The sequence below is a fragment of the Cyanistes caeruleus genome, chromosome 5 (assembly GCF_971803275.1).
Source record: "Cyanistes caeruleus chromosome 5, bCyaCae1.hap1.1, whole genome shotgun sequence".
NCBI classification, from domain to species: domain Eukaryota; kingdom Metazoa; phylum Chordata; class Aves; order Passeriformes; family Paridae; genus Cyanistes; species Cyanistes caeruleus.
In genome coordinates this window covers 457,461-484,786 of record NC_141705.1, presented here as the reverse complement: position 1 = coordinate 484,786, position 27,326 = coordinate 457,461, and the positions used below count along the sequence as shown (strand labels likewise).

At 44.6% G+C, this 27,326-nt stretch overlaps 1 protein-coding gene and 1 long non-coding RNA gene across 4 annotated transcripts in view; one reads left to right on the top strand and one right to left on the bottom strand.

Moving 5' to 3' along the window:
• Positions 1–27,326, bottom strand: part of ATRN (attractin) — a 148,383-nt gene that overhangs the window by 10,602 nt on the left and 110,455 nt on the right. For all 3 annotated transcript variants that reach the window (XR_015286516.1, XR_015286517.1, XM_086887864.1), the window contains exons 26-27: positions 22,904–22,982; positions 9,824–9,931 (exon numbers count right to left, since the gene is read on the bottom strand). Coding sequence is in view for 1 of the 3 variants with exons in the window: in XM_086887864.1 (XP_086743990.1) it covers positions 9,824–9,931; positions 22,904–22,982 (187 nt within the window). In the remaining 2 variants the exon portion in view is untranslated. The remainder of the gene's footprint in view (positions 1–9,823; positions 9,932–22,903; positions 22,983–27,326) is intronic.
• On the top strand, positions 12,198–16,102 carry LOC147652831 (uncharacterized). Its single transcript, XR_015286520.1, has 2 exons — positions 12,198–12,333; positions 14,077–16,102. It is a non-coding gene; the product is annotated as an uncharacterized LOC147652831 (long non-coding RNA).

Sequence of the window (27,326 nt, the reverse complement as noted above, 5' to 3'; positions counted from 1 at the left end):
AACAAAAACTCGCCTAAAGAATCATTTATTTTTGACTGCCCCTGTTCAGGCACCTGTTTTCTGCACTGTGACTCATTCTGCATCTCGCAGGGCCAGGAGACAAAGCCAGCGAGGGAATGAGTCAGAGCCGAGTGACGATGAGCGGCTGGGAGCAGGGAGCTCAGCCGGGAGTGAAGGACACGCTGCACCCCCTGCAAGACACAGAAGCCAGCTCTGCAGCCAGGGACCAGACTCTGCACACAGGGGAAAATGTCACATTTCAACCAGCAACGTCTCTGCAAGCTGGACTGTGCATCTCGCCCACCGCCAGCCCTGCCCTGCCCCGACTGCGGTTTGATGTGACCTGGGCAGATGCCACCAGGGCACAGAGGGTCTCAGGAGGAGCTGGTTGGCTTCATCAAGTGCAATTTTGGTGGGGAGACCTCAGAAGAGCTCAGGTCTCCTTTCTTTGCCTACTCAAGTGGTTTCTGAGTACTCTCATCATAGAATTATGGAATTCCCTGAGTTGAATGGGACCCAAGGGATCATCCAGCCCAGCTCCTGGCCCTGCCCAGACACCCCAGCAGCCTCACCCTGGGCATCCCTGGGAGTGCTGTCCAAACACTCCTGGAGCTCTGGCAGCCTGGGGAGTGCCCAGCACCCTTGGAGGGAAGAACCTTTCCTGATTTCCACCTAAACCTCTCCTGACACAGCTCCATATCCTCTTTTGTTGCAGATCCAAGCTGTTCTCCTGCAAGATGATTTTCAGTGGACTTGGAAAGCAGAGATCAGACATGAGAGATGGCTCTTAAGGGCAAACTTAAAAGAGATACATAAAATAGGCATATTTCCAAACTTTGTAACAACCTCTGTCAGATGCTCAAAACCTGCCTCTGCCAGCAACTTCCTTTCAGAGGTTTTGATAAACCCATTGTTGAATTATAGAAATTATTCTTTTTTTACCAAAGGCTTAATGGCACAAGAAAGTAGACATTATTAAAATCTATTCAAATAAGGTGCATGTCTCAGACACTCAGCACAAGAGAACTGCTTTGAGATGTGCCTGAACAGCAGAGTCCTACCTCAGGAGCAGATAGAGAGGGAAGAACAAAGCCCTGGCGCTGGAGTGGGTGAACAAAGACCACGGTCAATGCCCATGGACAGACAACTGCAGCTGGCTGAGTCATCAGGCCCCTGCCCTGAGGTACCTCTTGTCCTCAAAGAAATATAGAAAACTGCTTCCAGCACACTGGAGAGACAAATTCATGGAGCTGATCACAGAATCATGGAATGATTTGAGTTGGAAATGACCTCAATATTCATCTTAAAGCCATGCGCAGGGACAGCTCCCACTGTCCCAGCAGCTCCAGCCCCAGTGTCCAGCCTGGCCCTGGGCACTGCCAGGGATACAGGGGCCGCCCCAGCTGCTCTGGGAATTCCATCCCAGCCCCTGCCCACCCTGCCAGGAACAATTCCTGCCCAAGATCCCATCCAGCCCTGCCCTCTGGCACTGGCAGCCATTCCCTGGCTCCTGTCCCTGCAGCCCTTGGCCCCAGTCCCTCTCCAGCTCTCCTGGAGCCCCTGCAGGGACTCTCAGCATTCCCTGCATTTTGCCCTTCTCCAGGGGAACATTCCCAGCTCTCCCAGAAATCCTGGCTCCAGAGCAGAGGGGCTCCAGCCCTGGAGCAGCTCCGGGGCCTCCTCTGGACTCTCTCCAGCAGCTCCACGTCCTCCTGCTCTTGGCCCCGGGGCTGGGGCAGCTCTGCAGGTGGGGCCTGACCTGAGGGGCTCCGGGACACAATTCCCACCTTTCCTTTGGGATCTGCCCAGTTCTGGGGCAGCTCTGCAGGTGGGGCCTCACCTGAGCAGGGCAGAGGGGCAGAATCCCCCCTCCCCTGCACTGATTAACCTGGACCCTTCCCTTTCTCCTGCACAGCAGCAAAGCAACAATCAATGGGAATGATGGGAAAACCCCAAGAAATAAAATGGCACAAATGTCAAATAAACAGCAAAAAGCCAGGCAAGCCCTCGGCCTGGAAACCATGGCCACCCTGTTCTGGCTGGAAATCGACAGTTAATGGTACTTTATTAAGAGGTGACACGACCCCATTGTTCCCAGAGGCTGTCAGCTGTTTTCCACAGATGATTTTACTGGCCCAAACCAGCACTAGAAAGCCAAGTAATTCCAGTTGTTTCTGAGTTTTGATGTGTATTTATCATGCATAAAGTGTAAACCGTTATAGACATTAAAAACAATGAGAGACATATTAGGTGATTTAATTAGTCCAGCTTTGCCAGCAGGATTTTCCACACGAACAGGGCATTTCTCAGGAATTTGTCTGGGATATTCCTAGGTGACCCAGGTGTGGAAAACACCACCAGTTCCCTTGGAAGTCAATTTCACAGCCAAATACTTTCCCCAAGTAGGCTGAATTGTGTGATGCTCAACCTAAACATTTTTATTTCATCTCATTATTTCTATTTACGCTGCTTTTACTTGACAAATTCAAAAAGTTAATAATGTGTCACATAAAACTAATGGCTAGAACAATAAATATTCTGTATAATTTCATAAACACAGCATCGGTTTTATTTATGTTCTGTGATACACTGCCAGCATATTGCATTTCAAAATGTATTAAAAAAAATACATCATGGAGAAGTTTTTTTTTCCTTAACAAGAAAACATGTTTCTGTGGTTTGATCAAATAAGTCTTACATGGTTTTCAATTTCCAAGAAGGAAATTAAAATAAAGGAAAAATCTTATGGTGCTGGGTGAGAAAAGGAACATTACCCAAACAGTTCGGTTTTATTTGATTCCACTTGTTCAGGTGATTTCACTCTGTAGAAAAAGGGTCAAATTCCATTTGCAAGTTTTTAAATTGTGCCATTAAAGCTGAGTGAACATTTGCAAAACAAGTTACAAGTAATTCCCTATTAAAAACAGATTATTAAGCTTTAAAAATCATATTCTCAAGGTAATATGTGTGTCCTGCAAGATAGAGATGAATGAACTACCAGCAATAATTCACAGAAAATGAGTTTAGATTAAAAATTTACATTTACCTTGTCCCTGATATCTACCTTGGAATTTTAGAGGCTGGGGAATGAACTGACTTGGTCCCAAAAATGGGTTGCTGCATGAGAGAAACTAAACAAAAATCATATTCAAAGCCTCAGATGGATGTTAGCAGCCTGAAATGGAAAATACTCAGAGCACCCTGTCTCTGGAGCCCACATGCCAGCAGCTCCCCAGGACCCCCATCTGCTCCCCCTTATTTAACAACTGCTCTGTATTTTCCAGGGCTCGTGTCAGTCCAGCAGCACCCAGCTACCAGCTCAGGGTGGAGGGGAGGGTTTTGTGGGGCCAGTTTGGATCTCCAAGGCAGTTCCCCTGAAATGACCAAATCTCGTGCCACAGTTTGGCCAAGGGAGGGGACGGATGAGGTCACGGGGACCAAGTCTGGGAGACATGTGTATATACATGGCCAGTGGTGAGTATTTATTTTGATTTTGTACAGGTGAAGAGGCAAGACTTTTACAGTTCTTTCCAAGCACTCAGCTGGATTTTGCACAGGAAAATGGAGAAGTGAAAAACCCCAGCGAAATGGGACAGTTGGATGAAGATTGCAAACACAACACACAAAACAACTACTTGGCATAAATGAATGCAAATAAGTCCTTGATAATGCTGTTGAGAAGCTGCTGGTGTTATTAGTACTTCAATCAGAGAGATGCTCGTTAGAGGGGAAAAAATGAACTTAGAAAATCCTTCTCCTTTCATTCTCCTTCCTCTCCTTCCAGCAAATTCCTCCTTATCAGCTAAAATCAGGGTCCAACCTGCAGAAATGTTTACAGTCTTCAAATCTAAAACTGGTTAAAATCACTTATAAGCCAAATATTCCCTAAATACAAGGTAGGCTTAACCTATATATCTGCTGATCTCATGACAGTTCCCTTCCAAATATCTATATTCAATATTATGTTATGGGAGTAGCAAAAGTTTCCCTGAATTTTTTTTCCTTAATTTTGCAATAGAAATCAAAACAAGATACTGAGCACTTGTTCACTGGAAATAACTCATTAGGTGAAGGTTTTATTGGGTATTTTTGTTGATGTTTTGGTAGGAGGGATCACAGCCAGCCCATATGGAATTCTAGTGCAGCTAATCCACGTGACACACCTCAGCTGCCCAGGGAACGCTCCCTTCCTGCCACTGGCACTGCTTCAAAGGGGATCCCACACTTTTCCAAGCCCTAAAAGTGGGCCAACATAAGAGGAATAAACACCAAATAGAAAGTACAAGCTGGGGTGTCCTCTTTGTGTGTTCTTCTGTCACCTCAATGTTCCAGGAGGAAGTCTGAAGAGTAGAAGTGGTTTTGCTAAAGACAGAGATAGCTACACAAGGACAGCCTTGCAATTCCTCCATGTTAACATATAGAAAAGCTCCTAGAACCAGTAAATGCCAGAAAGCCCAGAAATAAGACTTTAGAAATTAAACTGCCTTTCCAAAGGCAAGCTGAGAAAGCCAGAGCCTACCTTAGCAAGGTCAGGCAGAACCACACTGGCCTTCCTGGCCTCACAGGCTGTATGTGATCCATGTCCAGCAACTACCACAGGATTATTCAGTTTATTTCCCCCCAGTCCTCAATTTTATCCCTTTCCTGCAACTATTGTCCTTCTGAGGATAGGAATGGCTTTCAGCCTATTTGTATCATCCTTGAAAAACCCTAAGGTGCTCTGTCCCCCTCTGTCTTGCTCAGACAAGAAGAAAGCAGTTCAAGTTGCACCTGAGGAGGTTTAGACTGGCTATTAGGGAAAATTTCTTCTTGGAAATTGAGCACTGGCACAGGCTTTCCAGGGAAATGGGCACTGCCATCACTGGAAATGTTCAAAAACCTTGTGGATGTGCTAGTTGAAGACAGTTTAATGGTGAACATGGTGGTGGTGTTGTGTTCATGAATGCACATTTTGATTTAAAGGCCTTTTCCAGCCTTACCAATTCTATGATTTGACACAGCCTGGTCATTTCTGCTTAACGTGGCTTTTGTACACCACACCTCAAGCCTGCCCTCCTTCCAAATCTGCTTCTTGCACAGGAGCCTCATTCTCCGCTCGCTGGAGCTGTCCTTGCCACGCTTGCACCAGCCCAGCTCGCTGCAGGGGAGCAGGCTGGGACACGTCACAAAAGCTGCTCCATCAGCAAATCTGAGGGACCAAAAGCAGGTCAACAACATGTGAAGGGGAAACTGAGTCACCAAGGGTGACAACCAGAACAGGATAAAAACTGTAAAAAACATCAGTTCCTTGGCCTTCACTTCTTCACTGAACTCCAGCTGCATGGAACAACCCAAAATCAGGCTACATGTCAAAATTAAGATGAATTCACCCTGTAGAAGTGCTGGAGCTGGCAGATGCTTCATTTCAAATCATTCCTCACCCTTCAGCTTCCCCAAACCCTGCACCCTGTGGCACAGGACTAATTTCTCTGCTCCTTTACTGCTAGTTGCAACTTCATTGCAATATAAATGGAATTTAACAAGGGCATCACTCGGATGCAAAATACAAATAGACTGAAAATATATTAATTAATCTGTGGTACCCCCTACCCACTCCCAAGTCAGCTCATCACTTCAGCTCTGCACTTTTTGAACAGATGGAATCTTCTGGCAGCCTTTTAAAACACTCAAAGGCACTTTCTCCCATAACAAAGCAAACTAATTACTAGAGTAAGATGCTATTTCCCATCTATTTATCTGCTATTTTTAAGGAATCAGCTTGCTGTCTGGTTCAGGATTTGCAGTGAAGCCCTCAAACAGCAGAATTAAATGCACATTGGTACAATGGTACAGACCATGCTAAATGAACTTTGCAAGGATTTTGCTCACCAAATGCTCCTCCCTTTCCCTTTAGGAAACTAAGGATCATGGATGCAAAGATAATCAACACTTAGCACTGGCTTCACATGCTGGATTCCTAAACACAGCACAGTAAAAACTGCTCCAGCTCTGCTCAAAAAAATTCCAACTTGAGGACAATTTTTTCCCAATGCAACAATCTTCTGGTTGACCCTGTAAGTGCTCTGCTCAACCTCAGCACTTGCTTGCTAAGCTGTGCATGTTTTCTCCAAGGTAACTTCTTGCCTTTAGCAACTTCAAGATACATGGAAATCAATGTCAAAATTATAAACTTCCCAAATTCTTTTGGGAAAGCTTCTAAAAATGGCTACAGAGGATTACAAGACTTAGATTAATCTGATAACAATCTCTAAAAAAGCCTCTGCTACAGCAATACCAGTTTAGACACTTGGATGAGTCCCAGGCACCCAAGGAAGTTAAACACTCTTAGAAAAAAATTGCAATATTCAGCACCTCTGAATGCACAAAAAGCTGCAGAAAGAAGCCACCAGATTTTGTAATAACTAAGCAAATGTAGTGGTAGATTTGTGATTCAGGGTATTTGTTGAGAGGCAAACAAACCAAAGCAGCTAGTTATGCGTTGCCTAGCTGCAGTCTCTAATAGGAATTGCTTCCCTGCAGGTAAATCACTTTCTATTACCCCTAAGTACCCCAGGAAAACTACTAATTGAAAACACAGTTCTAATACTGTCCAGCTGGAAAACATTAGCTTAGGATGGAACTAGCTTGACACTGGCTGCCAACTGGCTATGGACAATGGAATAGGAAATTAATCTTTTGCAGAGAAGACATTCCATTTTCCACTTCTCCTTTGTAACCTTCAAATCAACTCGTCATTAGCCAACAGCTTTGATTCCCATGGGGAAAGAAAACCATCCTTGAATTCATGATAGTGCAGGTCTGGCTTTCTTGCATTAAAATGAAAACTCAGACTTTGACAGTGGATGGCAGATACAACATCCAGCACCACAGAAACATTTCCCTCTTTTCTTGGCTAATGGTTAAAGAACAGCCAGACCACAAAGTAACCACAAAGAAAAGCACAGTTGTCCAATTCTGTGTCGCCCCAGCCCATCTTCCTGCAGCTCCCTCCTGCCAAGAGCTTTTTCCCATGCAGGTGCAAAAGGGATGAGGAGAAAAACCCAAGCTGCTGGCTAGTGTTAAGCCATAACACCCCAGAGATACTCAGACTGGTTTTTCATTTCTATTTAAATGCATTTCCATGCAGGGATCAACAGGTCAGACAATCTCAGAAGCATCATTCCCCAAGTTGCTTCCAATCCACAACCTTCCCGAGCCTCCTCTGCTTTCATTAAACACTCTGGCCTTTCATGACTACTTTTATTCCCTAGCCAAGATCTCCAAGATGAGAAAAAACCACATAAACCCCATAAAACCCAGCAACTCTCCTTGTCATGTAGAGGCACCCTTGTTCTGCGCTCAGCCTTCCAGCAGATGATGGCAGGGGTCCCTGCCCATGGCAGGCAGTTGGAATGGGATGATCTTCGAGTTCCTTTCCAACCCAAAACACTGACTTGATGATTTTATGAAGTTACCCATTGGCACAACATTTCAGGCACACATTCATCTACTCAGCTGCAGATTTCTGTGCAGGGTTTGTGCCATTGCATGAATCAGACCATCTCATTTGTGCCCACAATTGATTAAGAAACATGTATCTGAGGTATCAGCACAGAGGCAATTACCAGTTCCTTAAAACTTCCTGGTCTAAAACAGGATATTTCTCTACAGTCTGTCTTATTATGCTTCAAACCAGCTTTTCCACCCATTCTAGAGGAACCCAGGGAAGCCAGACAAGATGAGGGCAGCAGAACAAGAGGAAAAATAACACACTCTTCAGAACTGAAGAGATCCAAAGTTTATCCTCTCTGTAGTTTAAGTGCAGACAACTTGTCAGAGATCAAAAAGTTTAGAACAGCTTTGTTCTGGCCTGATCCCACAGGAGAGGTGTTCTTAGGTTAGTTTGCTTCCAGACAACAGAAGAAGATGAAGGGAAGGGCCCCAGACAGACAGACTGCAACCCAAAACCATCAGCAGCCAGGCTCCATCCTCCCAGATCTGCCTCCAGCCTGATGCAACATCCCTGTGTATCCCACGGCTTTTTGATGAGCAGTGAAATAAAGGTGTAGTCTAATTTGGTGAGTGACAATCCAGTTTTGCAAGGGTGGATTCCCAAATCTTGGTGAGCTATTACAGGTAATGACTCCCAGTACCAGACTCACGACAGAAGCAGGGAAATTATAAAAAACGTCAGAAAAATCTCAGGATCTGGAGTCAAAGGAAGTCAGTGGGGAGGAGAACCAGCACCCAGAGGAGAGGTCCAGATACTCAATCATCTGAATTACTGAGGACCTTTGCAAATTTTACTTTACTTCCACTATGCTCCAAACCAGACACAAGACAGGATGAGAGGAAACAGTTTAATGCTGCACCAGGAGAGGTTTAGACTGGAAATTAGGGAAAATGTCTTCACAGAAAGAGCTGCCCAATGCTGGCCCAGCTGGTGGAGTCCCCATCCCTGGAGGGATCTGAAAGCCCTGTGCAGGTGGCACCTGTGGGGGCATGGGGCAGTGCTGGGGCAGCGCTGGACTCAATGGTTTTAGAGGGATTTCCAACCTTAACTATTCTGTGATTCAATATATTGAAAAGCTGCTTCTACACAAAGTCCACACAGAACATGGTGCAGAACATCAATTAAATGGAAAAGTATTAAAACTTGCCATGACAGATCATATTTACACATAAATAAGGAAGAGCTAAAGCTATACAGACAACCTTAATGGTGACATTTCCTGATACTTAGGACAAGACTTAAAAATTATTACTCACCAAATAGAAGTTTTGGGGTGAGACTGCTTTCATGTGCTTTACAATAATTAAAATACACATTTTTTTGTTTTTTTTTTTTTTTTAAGAGAACTACCTTTTCTGTTATAGTAAGAGAATGTGAGAAACTTAGTGCCTGGACTAATCATAGAATCTCAGAATGGTTTGGGTTGGAAAGGACCTGAAAGATCATCCAGCCCCACCCCAGCCATGGCAGGGACAGCTCCCAGTGTCCCAGCAGCTCCAGCCCCAGTGTCCAGCCTGGCCTTGGGCACTGCCAGGGATCCAGGGGCAGCCCCAGCTGCTCTGGGCACCTGTGCCAGGGCCTGCCCACCCTGCCAGGAACAATTCCTGCCCAACATCTAATCCATGTCTACCCTTAAGGTCTAATGAGAAAAACTTCCCAAAAACTTCAGTCTAAATAAAATAAAACAATCCAGCTGCCTTAGATGAGATAGAAAAATAAGCAGTGTTCTCAGGTTCTTTAGTTTTTGTTTTTGTTTTTGTTTTTGTATAAAAGTCTGTGCTGGTCAAAGCATCCCATCATAAAGACCTTTGAATTAATTCATCACCTGTTAAATACGCTTTTACTAAAAATTCAATGTGGTGTGTCTAAGAATGTGCCAGCCTGGTGTGTGACAATGATTTCTTCATGCCTCTATTTGCTAATCACAAAATATATTGGAATATATATTTTTAATCTGAAATATGTTAACATTATCACAGTACACAGACATGAGTATATTCACATTTGTTTTGAGATATCATGGGAAAGGGTTTCTATTTCCAGCCCAGTGTTCTCTGGTGTAAAGCTGAATTCTTCCCTATTTCAAAGCACAAAAACTATCAAGGAAAACCCAACACCTCAAACCCAGCATCAGTACAACTTTAATCTGAACCAGCCCAAATGTTGTAAGTGAAGATCTGAAGAGATAAGAGCAAATTAAAATGGTATCTACTGGAGCTCCTGGACTTAGAGCTTCTTGCAGGTATATAAAAAATGAGAGCATTTGGGATGATTGTGTTAAATATCCCTGGTTAATTGTGGTGAGCACCATCCCAAAGGCCCAGCTCTCACCTTTATGCTTCCCCCGATGAGATCTGGTGGCTCTTCATCTGTTTCTAAGGCAACGTTGATGGAGGCGAAGGGGCGACTTGCCATCTGTTGCATCTCACGCAGTAGTTGCTAATTTATTAAACAGAAAAATATTATCATCATATTGTTCTGACACAAAGACAAAAGACAAATGTATCTAAAAGGTTTTGCCCAATACAAGAGACATCAGTGAATATGGAAAAATAACCTCCAGGGGTTTTTAAGACCTTAAGAATACAGATACTGGTAAATATTCACATTACTGAAATTTAACATGTTATTGGAAGTAAAGCTGAATGTACAATGTGAGCCTGACACGTCTGGGAGGGAAAATGATCTGACTGAGTCTCCATAAAGCAGTTATTTACTTTTTAAGCTGTTGTTTGTCATCATCTGTCTGGTTCCCACTCATAGGATTTGTGGGAATCATTCTAAAATTAAACTAGCAGCAGTATGTAACTACTGTAAGAATGAAGCTGCTATTTTTTATAACAGCACCAGCAAAATGCTGTCAGGCTTCTACTGAATAATCCCCTTTTTTTATTGTTTCCTTGCTGAATACAGAAAATGGCAAACATGTCCTTATTGCAAAATGTTTTATTGAAATAAAAAACCTTTTCCTGGGCAAATCCCCCCAAGCCCTCATGACACAAGACATCTCTTTATTGTGTTCTTAAGCACTTCTAAGCATTACGGTGCAGCTTCCCCCTTTTTAACACAAAAAAATGGACACTTTCTACACAGCTGGGCTGGAAACAGCATTTTGGTTTTAGGTGAGCTGTGGACACACTTCCTTTTGGCTCCAGTGATTAATCCCTAATAGTGACCACACGGCCTGTAAGGGGAGGCAGGAGCCAGGATTCCCTGAAGCAAGGGGTCCAATGGAACTCAGTGTCTATTTAACTTATTTAATTTATTTAAAATAAACACTTTGTGCAGCATGAGAAAACCCAGTGCCCTTAACCTTAAATGCAGAAACTGCCCAAAGCTCCCACACAGCTTTACACACTTACCATCACTACATATTACAGCAGTACCAGTTATCCTCTATTTTTAAGCTGGACTGAGGCACCACCAAATGGTCTCTAGCATTCCCACCATTACCACCTGCATTTTCCCATTAATTCTGGGCAATCTGACACTCCAAGCCCAAACTGATCATTTACAGCACTCAAAAGCACTGTGCAAAACCCCATAAAATGCATTGTGCCCCAAATATCCCCCATGCAGCACAGCATAAGGTGAGAGGAAGGTGTCATTATCCAGCAACATTGTTTGGACAGAATTCACAGAATCCCAGAATTCCAGAATGGTTTGGATTGGAAAGGACCTTTGGGATCATCCAGTTCCACCCTCTTCCTGGGCTCTGCCCCTGCCCGTGGCTCTGGTGCCACTGCTGGCCCTGGAGCAGAGCCTGGCCCCGATCTGCCCCTCCCTGAGCCCAGGGACAGCCAGGGACACACCAGGACACCCAGAGACAGACAGGGACAGACACAGGGACAGACAGGGACAGACAGGGACACACAGAGACAGCCAGGGACACACCGGGGGTCACAGGGACAGACAGGGACACACAGAGACATCCAGGGACACATAGGGACAGCCAGGGACAGACAAGGACACACAGGGACACACAGGGACAGACACAGGGACAGCCAGGGACACTCAGGTACACCCAGAGACACCCAGAGCCCGGGACATCAGGGACAGCCAGGGACAGCCAGAGACAGCCAGGGACACACAGGGACCCCCAGGGACAGACAGGGGGACACACAGGGACAGCCAGGGACAGCCAGGGACAGCCAGGCCTGAGGGCCCCTCTCAGCTGGGGCTCCTTTCCAGGCTGAGCAGCCCCAGCTCCCTCAGCCTTCCTCGGGCATGGAGACGCTCTGGGCCCTTCCTCAGCTCCACAGCCCCTGCTGGCCCCACTCCAGGACATCCCTGTCCTCCCTCCTGTCCTGAGGAGGCCGAGCTGGACGTGGCACTCCAGAGGTGCCTCAGCAGGGCTGAGCAGAAGGGCAGGATCACTCCCTGACCTGCTGGCACCGCTTTTCCTGATGCCTCCTGGGATGCTGTGGGCCTCCTCGGCCCTCAGGGACAGCAGGAGCTGGTGACTGCCCTCACTGCCCTCCCCAGCTGCAGGACCTCTGCATCTGCTGCTGCTGAATTCCAGCAGGTTCCTCTCTGCCCATCTCTCCATCTGCAGGGCAGCACAGACCCCTCAGGGATCCCTCCTGCCGCTCTGCATCACCCGAGCTAGAGGAGGCACCGACCCCTCACCCAACTGCTGATGAACCAAACACCGGCTCCAGGACGGAACCTGGGGGACACCACAGGAGACAACAGGCCTCCAACCACAGCCTGTCCCACCAACTGCTGCCCTCGGGAACCCATCATGGGCTCTGACAAATCACCTACAATTCTGAGACTTTTCCAGTGCAGAAATATGGAGGACTGTCTGTAACTTGGGGGTGCAGGCAAGGCAAGATAAGGTCAATGCAGATAAGACTGGGGCTTGTGTGAGCTTCTGTGGCTCTCAGACTAGCTAAAAAAACTGTAAATTTTTACTGCCATAAAAGGCATGTGATAAAGTTTTTCGTAATTTTTGAAAGAAAAAAAGAGAGGGGAAAAAAAGGCATTTTGAACAGATTGTAGATACTGTCACGAAGCAAAAACCCAACAAATCCACACAAATGGAGTGTTCGTAAGCAAACTTGTGTGTAACTCACACTTGGGTAAAAGGACATGAGGAGTGCTCGGGTATTTAAAGCACACCAGCAGATTGCAGACGAAAGCAAGTGTGAAACAGATTGCTGGGTTGTTGTTCCTGTAATTGTCCCCTTCAGCTATCGCAAAGTGCTTTGTTTAATGGCTATAAAATCAATGAACAAGCTGTCCTGATGAAGATGTCCAAGAGACTGACGAACTAAAAGCTATTAGTTCTTCAAAGGAAGTTATTTTACTAAAGAAAAATGTGCAATTTGGCAACATGATTCCTACTGAAGTCAAAAGTAGCTCTGAGAATATAGAATCACAGAATAGTTTGGAATGGAAGGGATTCCTAAGATTATCCAGGTCTACCCCCTGCCACAGAGAGAGACATCTCCCACTGTCCCAGGCTGCTCCAAGCCCCATCCAGCCTGGCCATGGACAATTTCGGGAATGGAGCAGCCACTGACCCCCCCATGCCTCAGCACCCTCTCAGGGAACAATTCCTTGCCAAGATCCCAGCCCAATCTCCCCTTTCCCACTGGAAGCCATTCCCTGGCTCCTGGCCCTGCAGCCCTTGGCCCCAGTCCCTCTCCAGCTCTCCTGGAGCCCCTGCAGGGACTCTCAGCATTCCCTGCATTTTGCCCTTCTCCAGGGGAACATTCCCAGCTCTCCCAGCCTGGCTCCAGAGCAGAGGGGCTCCAGCCCTGGAGCAGCTCCGGGGCCTCCTCTGGACTCTCTCCAGCAGCTCCACGTCCTCCTGCTCTTGGCCCCGGGGCTGGGGCAGCTCTGCAGGTGGGGCCTCACCTGAGCATAAAAATGCCCAAACCAGATAAAATCAGAGGTCCAGAATGCAACCAAAGCAGTAAATGCCTAAGGGAACATTCTTTTCCTAATACCAGCTTCTGGTGTAGCACAAGTCATGTTTCAAAGTTCCCCTTAAAAAGCAAGAATTAATTTAAGAAATAATTGTTCTATAACAATTCCATTGAGTTCTATAACAATTCCATTGAATTCCTTGAATGTCACTCTCTCCCCCAAGGCTTGCACCATGCCTGTTTAACTCCGACACATATCTATCCTTCAATATTTGTTTGGTGTGTCAAAATTTTAATTAAAAGATTTTATGATGCTGTAAGGGAGAAACTGTGACTTTTCCCTAGTCAAGAGGCTAAGCACGGCTTTACAAGTCAGCAGCTGTTAACATCCAAACACTCCACAACCTGCCTTTCCCTCTCTCCTAATGATGGGCTTTCTGAGATTTCAAATAATGAACCTCAATACTCTTTCAAGCCAACCCTGCTTTTCCAGATGACATGATTAATGGGACAACCTGGGAATATTTTAAATCACTTAAGCCCAAAGAGGATTTTAAAGGCAAAATGTTTGACAGGCTTACAGAGAAATCACATCAAAAAGCCTGTCCTGGAATAGACCTTTGGCCTTTAATATTTAAATAATCACAAACTGTGAGAATGTGCACAACTTTCATTTGCATTGAGTTTGATTTTTTTTCCATATCTCAGAACTATGGAATGGTTTGGGTTGGAAGACACCTTAAAGACCATCTTGTTCCACCTCCTGCTATGTTCCACCTTTCACTAGACCAAGCCCAGTCCAATCCGGCCTGGAATCTTTCAAATAAAGGGATTCCTACCAGGAATATTTTTAATTCACACACATTGAGTAATGGACAGTCTGGAATGAAGAGTGTGTTCCCGATGGAAGAAAAAGCTCCTGAGGAAGTGAGGAAAGCCTTGGCAGGCAGTAGTGCAGGCTCTCACAGAGAAGACAAACAGCTATTCAGGTTCCCAGGTTAATTGACTAATATAACCTGTACCGTGTTTCCTGACAGGAAAAGCCTGGACATTTTATTCCCACCATAAAGCAGCCACAAGGCTCTGTAACCATCCTGCTTACATCCATCCTGCTTACATCCATCTCAGCAGCTGCCCCCTGCAGAGGCTGCTTCATGAGCACAGAGATCCGGCAGCTTTGGGGATGGGGCTCTGAGATTTTCAGCCATGTAATAGCGGAGGTTTTTCCAGAAGAAAGTCACATATTCTGGATTTTTTTTGCTCCTTATGAAGAATGGCCTTAAAAACAATCTTATTGAAACAGCGATCTAGAACTCATCAGGAACTCCAGTATCTGCATGAGCCATTTGTCTCCATTTTTTATTTTTTTAAAAGAAGAAGAAGGAAAATACACCAGGAAGGAAAACAGCAGGCACTCAAGGAGGACAGTGGTGACGTACTGGCACAGGTGCCCAGAGCAGCTGGGGCTGCCCCTGGATCCCTGGCAGAGTCTGGCCAGGCTGGATGGGGCTGGGAGCTCCTGGGAGAGAGGAAGGTGCCCTGCCATGGCAGGGGGGGAACAAAATGAGCTTTAAGTTCCCTTACAAGCCAAAGACTTCTATGATCCTAAACCCATGGGTGTGTTAAGTGAGCAGCAGGCATGAATGAGCTTTCATTTTAATGGGAAGTAAAAGCCAGCAGTGTCCCACAGGAAGGGGAGGAAATTCCAGCAGACAGGATGTATTCAGGCCAGGCAGCTTGAGTATGTCTGCTGGTGTGTCTGGTACCATCATACCAGCCCATGGTCAAAGGAGGGAACTTCAACAAGGGGAGCCAGAAAAGAGCAATGCTCTGATTAACAGTGGCTTTTGCCCACTGTAGCTCTAATTTTTTAAGTTATTTCTGAAATTCAGATATTACTGGACCCACTGGCTGCTCTTTTTAAAAGTACAGCTACTCTGAGCATTCTGAAGACATACATTTGGTTTGAGAAAAACGCTTGTTGAAGACATTCCAACAGAGCAAGCTACACGTTCCTTCACTTTGATAGAATCACAGAATCATTAAGGCTGGAAAACCCTCTAAGACCATTGAGTCCAACCATTAACCCACCACTGCCAAGGCCACCACTAACCCATGTCCCCAAGTGTCACATCTGCATGGCTTTTAAATCCCTCCAGGAATGAGGACTCAACCACTGTCCCAGGCAGCTGTGCCAGCACTGGAAAGCTCCTTCTGTGAAAAATTCTTCCTTATATCAACCTTAAACCACTCCTGGCACAGCTTGAGGTCATTTCTTCTCAAACTGATGAGACAAGTACTATTAGAAGTCATCCTTTAATATTTATATGACAACCTTCAATGCTGCAATGAATTTTAGATGTTGCCTCAAAGCTACAGTTATGACCAAGGCCCTGCTGAACTGGATCTCTGATCCTGGATTTCTGTACCACCATGGAAGCCACTCTGTCATGAACAAGCAAAATCATGCACTGCGTTCTCCATGCTGTCCACAGGCAACTCTAAAACCCAGGAGACTCCAAAATCAGCTGTGTGTTCTGGGCCACACCCCTGTCAACTGCACAGGAGAAGAGCCCCAGTGGCAGAACCAGAGCCCTCACAAACCACAGCGAGTCCACAGAAAGTCCCAACTCCAGTCTCACAGCAAGGGGAGAAATGTAAGAAGATGGAGAGGATTAGAGGGATGGAACACCTATGAGTAAAGGCTGAGCTAGCTGGGGCTGTTCAGACTGCTATTTTGAGCTTATTCCTGCAAATCCTTTTGCTTCAAGGGCTCCATTTGAATTCAGCAGTCACTATGTCCCATTTATGCACAAACAGCTATTCCTGTATGCACATAAACTATCAACACCCTATTTTCAGGCACAATTAACTTAGCTGGGAGGACAGAACTCACCTGTAATGACATCTCCCAAAACTGCAGCTGGCTGACATCTCCCAAAACTGCAGCTGGCTGACAATCGGTTTGGAAAGGAGACATCACCCTCACGGGGCTCCCCAGGACCTATGAAGAAGGTTCCAGCCCTGGTGGCAGTGGCAGCTTGATGGATCTGCTGTAGGGCCAGCTCCAACACTGCTCAGGCCCCATGGAATCATGGACTGGTTTAGGTTGGGAGAGACCATAAAGACCATCTAATTCCAACCCCTGCCACGGGAAAGGACAGCTCCCACTGCCCCAGGCTGCTCCAAGCCCCAGTGTCCAACCTGGCCACTCCAGGGATCCAGGGGCTGCTCTGGGCACCTGTGCCAGGGCCTGCCCACCCTGCCAGGAACAATTCCTGCCCAAATCCCATCCAGCCCTGCCCTCTGGCACTGGCAGCCATTCCCTGGCTCCTGTCCCTATTCCCTTCCAGCTCTCCTGAAGCCCCTTTGGGCCCTGCAAGGGGCTCTGAGCTCCCCCTGGATCCTTCCCTTCTCCAGGGGAACATTCCCAGCTCCCCCAGCCTGGCTCCATAGAAGAATCACTGTGCATTACTTGGAATTAACATATAGATCCTGCTGTAGGTACATCTGTTTGGTGACCTTGGCGGAAAGGGAGCTACCTTCCAAAATAAAAACTGGCATCAGTAAAAAATAAACATACAAGCCATAAATATTCCATGTAGAAGAGCCACAAATGTCTCAGAACTAAGTGATTTAAAGTATTTAACTACAATTACACTAACTACCATATAAGTCAACAAACTATTTTCTCTGATGCTTTCATCATCACTGAAAATGAAGTTTTTAAGCCCCTAGAGTAGTGCACATATTAATGTTAGCTAATTAGTTTTGTAACTGACTTTGCAGACTATGTTGAAAGAGAGAGGAGGAGAGAATTAATGTTCAAATCCTTCTCAACAGGCATTTCCACACTTCAAAACTATAACAAAGCAGAAAGCAAAGCTGTTGGGAAGTTGTCTCATGCTGAAATGACAGAAGACACTTAATTCAGGGCTGATTAAGATAAGCAAGTTATTCATCATAATCATGCCCAGTAGGAGGGCACAGAAATCCTGACCTTTAATAAGAAGAATGAGATAATTTCTTTTTAAAAGACCAGAAGGATCTAGTCCATGCAGACTAAAATATACACCAATACCTGATAATCACACGAGAGCACAATGAAGCTTTGACTGAGTAAAGCTCTTCTGGAATAATTACACAATCTCTCCCTGATTTTTCCAATAACTAAATTAGATACACAAACAGCTGATGCCTACCATCAGAAAGAGACCTTGGAGTTTGAAACATGAACAGCTTCAATACACCAGTCGTGAGCTTTTTTTAAATAAGGTTGAACTCTCCTACAGCTGGGCTTGATAGAAGCATAGAATCATTGACTGGTTTGGGTTGGAAGGGACCTAAAAGCCCATCCAGTTCCAGTCCCTGCCAAACAGAAGGTTCAATCCAATGGGTTGGTGTCCCAAACATGATACTCGAGCTTCATCTAATTTCATACTCCAGCTTCATCTTTGCTCAAGTTCCCACCAGTTATTTTTTGGGATATAAAACCAACTTAATCCTCTAGCAACAGCTCTACTGAAGACCCTGTGACAAGAGCTCAGTGGCACAACCCCAGCTGGTGGTGTCCCACACAGAGAGATCAGAGATCCAAGTGGTCAGCTGGAACTGGCCCTCTGCAAGTTCCCCGAGATGAGCTGCACTGGGCACAGAAGTGACAGCAGCGTGTTCAAACAAAACTGACCATCAGTTTCCCCCCTAAGCAGGAATCTCTTGTCAGCACTAACATTTTGGGATGTTTTTCCTCTTCAGGGCATCTCTGATTTCTGCTACAATTTCCTTCAGCTGGTGACCAAAGCCACATGGAGCACTGCAGTGCACACAGTGTTTGTATTTTGGAAAAAGCCTCCTGGCACTGAGCTGGTTCCCATTCATGGATTTTAAATGGAGGGAGAGTGGAAAGTTACGATTATTTGATCTGACCTCCTGCCTAGTGCAAGTCACTGAATTGCACCATGTGATTGACCTAGAAAAGGTCCTTCCAAAAGCACCAATTCTGAGAGCCATGTTTCTAAAAATACAAATTATTGGCATTGGCATTCTCACCATTAAAAATGGGAGGAAAACAGAACAGGTTTTGATGTTTTTACTGCCAGCTGCAGACATTGGGTGTTACAGACTGGTTTGGTTTAGAAAGGACCTAAAGTTCATCTAGATCCAATCCCCTGCCATGGGCAGGGATATAGTATTTAAACTTTTGGCTGATCCTTTAGAAGATCCTCATCCCCTCATGAATCTTCCATGATTCCTTTCCACATCACCAAACCTCAGTATGCTCTTCCTTGGAGAAAATGAGGCATTTGTGACACTTTAAACTCTTGCTCATCTTCCAGATAACAAATTAATCTTGCAGTGTTGTTCTCCAGCATTTGCAACACCCAAAACATTGTTGAGAGCAGTGTGGATACAGCACTCCAACAACTAGTTACACCTAATAGTAACACTGAGCTCTTATTTTACTACTCATAAATGCAGGAAATGGAAATTTACATACAGCTTTTAAAAAACCACAGCCACTATCACTTCAGCCCAGTGTCCTGCAATAGCTACACTTGGAATTAAACCCACCTTCACTGCATAAAAAAAACCATACTCAGGTTTATGTTTTCCCTGTAACGAGAAAAATTAGTGTGCTTACCACATAACTCAACTTCCTCAGTCATCTGCTGGCTGTGATTTCTCTCTCCTCCAATTCTTGTTTCCCTACAAACCACCCCAAACCCAAGCTTAATATTTTCTTTTTGCTAAAACTATAAACAACGATGAAGATCCTGAATTACAGTTAGTTGAAAACACTCCAAATTTAAAGCTTTTTCTTTGACCAAGGATGCCTTTAATCACAGTCCAAGAGAGAAGATGTAAGAGATGAATGAATTACTAACAGGTGAGAGCAGCAAGGGGAAGGGAAGGAAGGCAGGGCAATAAATAGCACACAGCACAGATCCCTTGGATCCCTTGGCTGTAGAGAACACAAGAATCTGCTCACCTGCATGGATGTTACAGCAGAGGACGCCAGGGGAAATAGAAGCACTACTAAGTTTTGAATACACTTTGAGGGAAAAAAGTTTCAGCAATGAAGTTGAGAAGGAGGAGGATAATTCCTGCAGTAAATCAATACACAAACCCCATCCTGAATATCGGCATGACTTGCAGAGTAAAAATATTCAGTTTTACGTAGTCTTGGCAAGAAAAGAGGCAAAATATAGATAATTTTGTTAAGGGTGAAATTGAGCTCTAGACACACAAATTCAGTTCCATCTGTAGGTGATTGCTATTGACACTCCCACCACATTCTGAAGAGGCACAGGGAGTGATCCAGCTGCCCCTCACCACCCCGGGTCAGCCACGCTCCCTTTGCTGGGAGGGAGCTATTCCTCGCTCCCAGTGAAGGAAACAAAGACTGAGGATGAAGAGAAGAGGATTTGGGTGCAAAAACAGAACAATAGGACAGAACATTCCTTACAGCCGAGGAGCATATTAAAATTCTAGCATCACTCTCAGATTTTGTGCATTATTCTCTGTTGCCACCTTGATCCCTTTAACATGTCATTTGCTACAGGCAAGACAGAGAGGTTTCCTATCCCTATTTCCTGATGTCATTCACCTCATTCTAAGCCTCCTATAAAAGCTGCCTTTTTATTTCTATTTTCCCTTTTTAAGATGTCTGAAGATACTCAAACATAGGGCTCAATGGCAAGAGAATAAACACACAGTTTACAATTCCATCTCCTAAATGCCTGATATGACACAAATCATTCCCATTTTTACTTCAGGTCAAGTTTTACACTCTGCAAGGCTTGAGCTTCAGCTCAGTGTTCCAAACTCATTTTCCTACAAGCACACATTGGCCTGCACACCCCACAGAGCCTTCAGCCAGGAGGCCGAAGCACTGACATGGACACTTGCAAGCAGCTGGGCAGAGAAGTTTAGCTGAAATACAGAAAAGGAAAGAATTCTATTACTAGCCATACTACTGGCTTGATGGCTAAGATTAGAGAAAAGCACAGAGTTACTACACAGATGGGGAGTTACTACAGAGTTATTACATACATGAGAAACAGGTGATTGTAACTTGACCACTGCTATATGTAATATATATATATATATATATATATATATATATATATATATATATATAAAATAGAGCCCAAACCAGAGAAGGATCTTCCTTCAGGGCTGCAGCATTTTGTAAAATCATGGAACAGTTTGTGTTGGAAGAGACCATGAAGATCTTGTAGTTCCAACCCCAGGGACACCTTCCACTGTCCCAGGGTGCTCCAAGCCCCATCCAGCCTGGCCTTGGACGCTGCCAGGGATGGGGCAGTGATCATTATTTTTAACTACTAAAGAGACCTTTGCTTGGATTTACTGACAATCAGTACAAAAAACTCCACCTTCAAGCTATAAAATCATCTGAGAAAACAAATCCTTGGGTGGACTTTTGTTCCTGGATAAAGTCTGTATTAATACATGTAATTATGGCACAACAGAGATTTTAAACTGTTTCCTCAAAATTTACAGGTATTTCTAACAGAAGATGAATGGAACAGCAGAGATCCATGAATTACAAGATAGAGTCACTAGATAAAAAGAGGGAGCAAGATAAACAACAGCAAAAGACAGGAATGTGCCTGGAAAACACCACCCTGATGAACTGCCTGTCAAACAGCCACATATGTAGATTGAATTTAGACTGAAACATGCCAATGTGTTGCCAATACTCCAGTTTTTTTCTTTTCCTTAAAACCTGCATCAGACTGTAACTTAATTTATAGAGACATTTCTCACTTAGGCCACCACTCAAATACTTTAACTGAGCTCCAAAGCACAGTATTTACTTCTTGGTCTATATTCCTTATACATTCCTAGATAACACTTAACCCCAGGAGCCACAGGGGATGTTATGCTGACTCCAGCTTAGTTTCTCGCCAAGAAAGTGAGAAGGAAAAAAACAGCTTCCCTAGTAAAAATTTATCTGCCTTCAGAGAATACAGAAAACCTCACAGACTTCTATTATTTCCAAGATTAAGGGTTATCTGTTTGAAAAGCAATGATTATATTCTGCAGTGAATTCACCAGCAGGAGCAGAAATATCTGAAGCAGAAAGAGGAAGAAGAGGAGAAGAGTTATCACACATCATCCTGCTTTATTTCCAGAGAGGATCTCCTCATATGGAATAAATTCATATTATTCACACCACTGCACTGTGCAGTACAACCAGCTACAGATTCCTGAAGATACAGAGGAAACAGGGACTTGTGAAGAATTCCAACACTGTAAAAATTAATCCTCCAAATCCTCTTGATCAACTCCTGTGTAGGAACAAACCACTCTTGAACAGGACAGTGACACGGCCGGGTGTCTGCAGCTGCCAAGAGCTTTATCCCAGCAGGAGAACTGGGAGGAAAACCTAGAGGATTGGGCAGATCTCACCTGAAAACCCAGAGCAGGGAAGAAACACAGCTCGTTCCTTAGGGAACCTGGCCTCAGGTGATGACATCTAGATAACTACACACAGAAAGTGCACATGGACTCGCTCAAATAATGTCTGGCTTCTCTCATTTTGCAGAGAAATAAACAGATTTATAATAATATTTATAATAAACAAGACAAAGCTCCTAAAAATAGTTCCAGGTGCAGCCCAGCCTCTGATACCTGCACATTCCACGCTTTTGGCACACCAAGAAGACACCATGAATGTGTGGTTGGTGGCTGGTGGCACCCAGGACATCTCCACAAACACAACTCATGGGCATTTGTGCTGAAAAACGAGGACTAAGGGCACTTTCTTTGTGCCACAACAATTGGCCACCTCATCTCGGTCACCCTGAGTGCAGGAAATCAGGTTCATTGGGAAGCAAGACAAGAAGGCAGTGAACAAAAATAAATCAGGGATAAACAAGGAGGAACCAGATTTTGGGCGTGTAAAGCACAAAGTTGTTTACATGATGCAAACACAAAAAGCGGTGGAGCTCATTTGGACCATGGGTCAGTGAAGAGGGAAAAAAACTTTGGCTCTAAAATTCACATTTTTAAGTATTAAATTACATATTTCCACATCCTGGGTGGCTTCCCCACCTTCTTCTTCTACTCCTAATGTTCCAGGGAGGAAAAAAAACAACCACCAAAAATATCTGAATAAGATTTAATTTGAAAATGGGGATTTGACTTCTTTTTTTTAACATATTACACAAGAGCTAATGTTTCTATTTTTATTTCCTATTTTGAAACAGAATCTCCTAATTTATGTGGTTTTGTATTCGTGCTGTCTAGAAATAGAAGTTCTGGGAATTCAGTATATTCACCCCTATTTTTTTGGTGCTTCACAGAAACTGCAGCATCAGGACACTAAAATAACATAATTTGTCACTGAAACTGTAATCAAAAATACGCTAAAGGCCTAAACAGCAGCATTAACTGAATTAGCTTAGCCTTCAATTTAAGGTTAATGTGAGGCATATGTGAATAAATATGCATCTAGAGAGAACAACCATTAAAAAGTCATTTAAGGAACAACACTTCATCCTCTCACCTCTCTCCGTCGTGATGCCCAGCAACTTTGTTTAATCTTCCAAACCACAGCTGCCACCAGGAGCAACGACAGGAAACAACTGGAACGGAAAGTGGAAAAAGACAGAAAATAATATTTTATTGCCCTCGCTCATAACATGCTGGCAAGCTGAAAAACTCCAGGAAATGCAAAGTTAAATGAAAAGCTCTATAATAATTAGAGATACAATGAAGAAAGATAATCCAGCACAGTTCAGTGCTTCTAATACCAAATGAGGAATGACACAGTTATTTTCAGGGAAAAATGTTGTTCCAAAGTTCCCTATCTGACTTCCTTAAATGACAGCAAGGCTGAAAGATTTAATCAGATTCAAAAAGCCACTACTCCACTGCCTATCTCCAGTGGCATTTCAAGTGAGAGGATAACCCCAAAAAGAAAAGCCTTGAAAGAAGCAGAGAAAATTGATTATTGTTTCTTTTCCAAATTACAAAAATAAGATAGAATGTGGAGCAGACAGGCTGCTACAGAACTATAGGCATTTCTTCATTTCCCCAAATCTATATTGGTTTTTTTCAGTCAAAAGAGGGGGAAAAAAGGATGAATGGATATATCAATTTCCAGGGAAAATGCAAGGCAGTAGCTATAACAAAAAACAGTGGTAGTAGTACTAGTAGTAATAATAATAATAATCGACTACATTGATAGTTATGATCTTACCACACTGAATACCTAATGAGCAACTTCAAGGCACACAAAGTAAGATTAAAATCTGAACCCCAGTGAAAGGACTCAAGGGGATGAGCTACAGAAAACATCTCCAAACTCTTCCCACGTTCCAGCGAATATTGAAAGACAGGTTAAAGGAAAGTTCCCACTGAAAGGAAAATTAATCAGAACAGACAACTTATTTGCTCAAGTGCATCACTCACAGCAACCACTGGGCTCTGGATGCTCCTACAGGGCTTTCCCTGGAAGAGAAAATTTGCAAAGGAGCACAGAGATGTTGTCACTCTGAACCCTGGCAGGAGGGGACAGCTGGGGGGGATTTGGGATCTGCTCCCAGGGAACAGGGACAGGAGGAGAGGGAACGGCCTCAGGGCAGCTCAGGGTGGATTCTGGGGAAATTCCTTCCTGGAAATGGTGCTCAGGACTTGGAAGTGCCCAGGGCAGGAGAGGAGCCCCCATCCCACAGGGATTTCAAAGCTGTGTGCATGTGGCACTTGGGGACATGGGGCAGTGGTGGCCTGGGCAGTGCTGGGGGAGTGCTTGAACTCGCTGAGCTCAGAGGGTTTTTCCAACCTGGATAATTCTGTGATACCATGACTTGGAAATGCCTACAATTAAACACCAGGAGAGACAGCAGGAAACATTCCCCGAGAAATGCAAAAGGTAAGGAGACAGTTCTTGTTGCCATCTCACCACCTACAGACCAGGGGATATGAAAACTCCGTGGGTCGGGCACAGACACCCAAAGGCAGGCAGGGACAGGATTACACTTTTCAGGCTTAGCTATGCACAGAAATATGCCTTACTATCATGTAGCATATAAGATTAAAAAGTTCACACTTGTTTGACTTGCATGGCCCTGGCACAGGTGCCCAGAACAGCTGGGGCTGCCCCTGGGTCCCTGGCAGTGCCCAAGGCCAGGCTGGACACTGGGGCTGGAGCTCCTGGGACACTGGGAGCTGTCCCTGCCATGGCTGGGGTGGGATTTAAGGCCCCTTCCAACTCAAGCCATTCCATGATTTTATGATTTCAGTTTATGTGCAACATAAGCTGCTGCCATGGCTTCTCCATGTTTACCTCCTCAGTACACCTTCATTTGGGGAAAAAAAAGATGGAAGTCCAAGGGGCACAGGAAAAATGCCAGCAATGACAAAAATGCCAATAATCTCAAGCACCTCTGTTAAATTAGCCATTTCAGAGGAATTTCCCCAGAAGGAGTTTCTCAGCAGGTCAGGGATACAGATGAACCTGCATTGTGCCACCCACAGCCTGCAAAGTCCACGAGGTCTCCACGTTTCCACAAGAATCCATCCCAGTCACATGGATCCACCAGACAGCTCCAGAGACACACACAGGAAGTGGAGGACACACATAAAAACATGCTTAACTGCTGTAAGGATGGCCCCTTCTTAGGAAAAAAGTGACCTCAGCAATTTGAAAACTTTGGACCTCTTACTTTGGGTTGATTTCATAGAATCACAGAATCATTTGTTGGAAAAGACATCTAAGATCATCGAGTCCAACCCTAACCATTAACTCAGGATTGCCAAGGCCACCGCTAATCCATGTCCCCAGGTGCCACATTTTCAGTGGCACTGTAAATATGTCTCCCTAGATATTATTAACCACCTCAGAGAAGAAAGCTAGAGTGGAGAACTAAGAGGATCACCTTTATTACTAAAACCCCTTCCCAAAATGCAACACCGCACAGGTCTGCATGTTCCTGAGTCTTTCACTGGTTTCTCTTTCCTGCCCATTTCTGGCACCACAGCCAAGACTTTCTTGATAAAACACAGAGAGGAATTAACAATTAAAGACTAATAAAAACTTCTCCTAAAACACTCACCATAGTACCCTTATATTTCAAAGGAACAGCACCATACATCTTTGTACTGTCACAAGGAGGCAGCAAATACCCACAAAAGCCATAAAATCACTAAGGAAATATATCTTCCCCTTGAACTAACATCCCTTGGAAGCACTCCGGGAGAAATAAAAGGCAGAGCCCGATGCAGTCCATCACCTGCTGGAAGAGCCCCAGGGGCAGAGCGAAATCAAGATCTATTGTTGCATTTACTCAGCCTAAACCATCCTGAAATAAGTCAAAAGACCTGAGCATCAGTAGCTTTAAAGAAGGGTTTTTTCCCCAACTTTCTCTGGGAAAGCAACTTAGTAAATATGGAAGCAGCAGAAAGCAACAGCTGTGTGCAGCTGCTGGGAAATGGTTTGGAGTGAGAGTCGATGGCTGGCAGAGTCCTGGATAAAGCTCTGCTGCTCTGCCCTGCTCTCTCCTCCACAGCTTCAGACACATCTCTGCCAGCCATGAATATCCACCTGCTTACAAATTACTTTAAAAATACAATTTCACTACAGGATTTGCTTTGCCCTATCCTTCGTGTTTCTCTCCAAAAATATCAGCCTACCAAGAGCATCCTTCATCCTGGAAATCCACTCCTCCCCCAGGTCTTCTCTCTGTAGCTTCCCCCATCTCAAATGGCTCCAGGGAGAGCTCAGAGCCCCTTGCAGGGCCTGGAGGGGCTCCAGGAGAGCTGGAGAGGGACTGGGGACAGGAGCCAGGGAATGGCTGCCAGTGCCAGAGGGCAGGGCTGGATGGGATTTGGGCAGGAATTGTTCCTGGCAGGGTGGGCAGGCCCTGGCACAGGTGCCCAGAGCAGCTGGGGCTGCCCCTGGATCCCTGGAAGTGTTCCAGGTCAGGTTGGATGGGGTTGGGAGTACTCTGGGATAGTGGGAGATGTCCCTGCCATAGCAAGGGGGTGAAACAAGGTCATCTCTAAGTTCCCTTCCAACCCAACCTATTTTGTGATTCTATCAGCTGCTGGATTTCCATTTTCCTATACCCTATGACCCACCCAATTAACTGAGACCAGTTAAATTTTTCCAACAGAAAAAAAGGAAAACTGCAAACTCAGGTGTGAAACCAGACTGGAAGGAAAAAGAACCATCAAGAGCCACCTAACACCCTGGAGAGTTTTTCATCCCAGGGAAATTTGAAGCATTTCAGTCAGGTTCTACCAAGTAGAGTTTCCACTGGCCCATGCAGTTATACAAATCTTTGCTTACACAGCATAAATATTGCAATGCAGAGAGGGGATACATTTATATTTTATGGACAATATTCTATTTGGCAAATAGCTTTATTAATTCATTCTTAACTATTCATTAGCTTAGCCTCAACACATGCATGAAACCTCAGTTGATCAGCCTTCAGAAGCCTTCACAGGGCATTCCCACACTGACACAAAAATTTGAATTTACACACACTGTCTGCTTTTATTCTGGACTTTAATCTCCTTGTCACCACAGAAATAATACTCTCTCCACTTAAAGGTTTTCCAACAAGTCCACTTCCATCTTTAAATGTCTGGAAAACTCCATCAGCACTTTATTGTGATGCAGGAGGGAGAAGAAAATCCATCTGGCGTATTAGGGCCCAATTATTAAACCCTCGTGAAATGTTTCTCCACATCAGAATTGCTTGTAAATAATGGCAGCTTTAAACACCAAAATGTACAGCAGCCTCACTGCTAATGTGCTTTAACTTACACAGGTCACTTAATAATTTCAGAAAGCACTGCCATGATTACTAGAAACACAGCCGAAATTATTTTGATGAATTAGAAGCTATTTAAGTGCTATTTACAAGTAAATTTTAATATGCTGGAGAGTTACAGGACACATTTTAAAGTACTGGATGCAT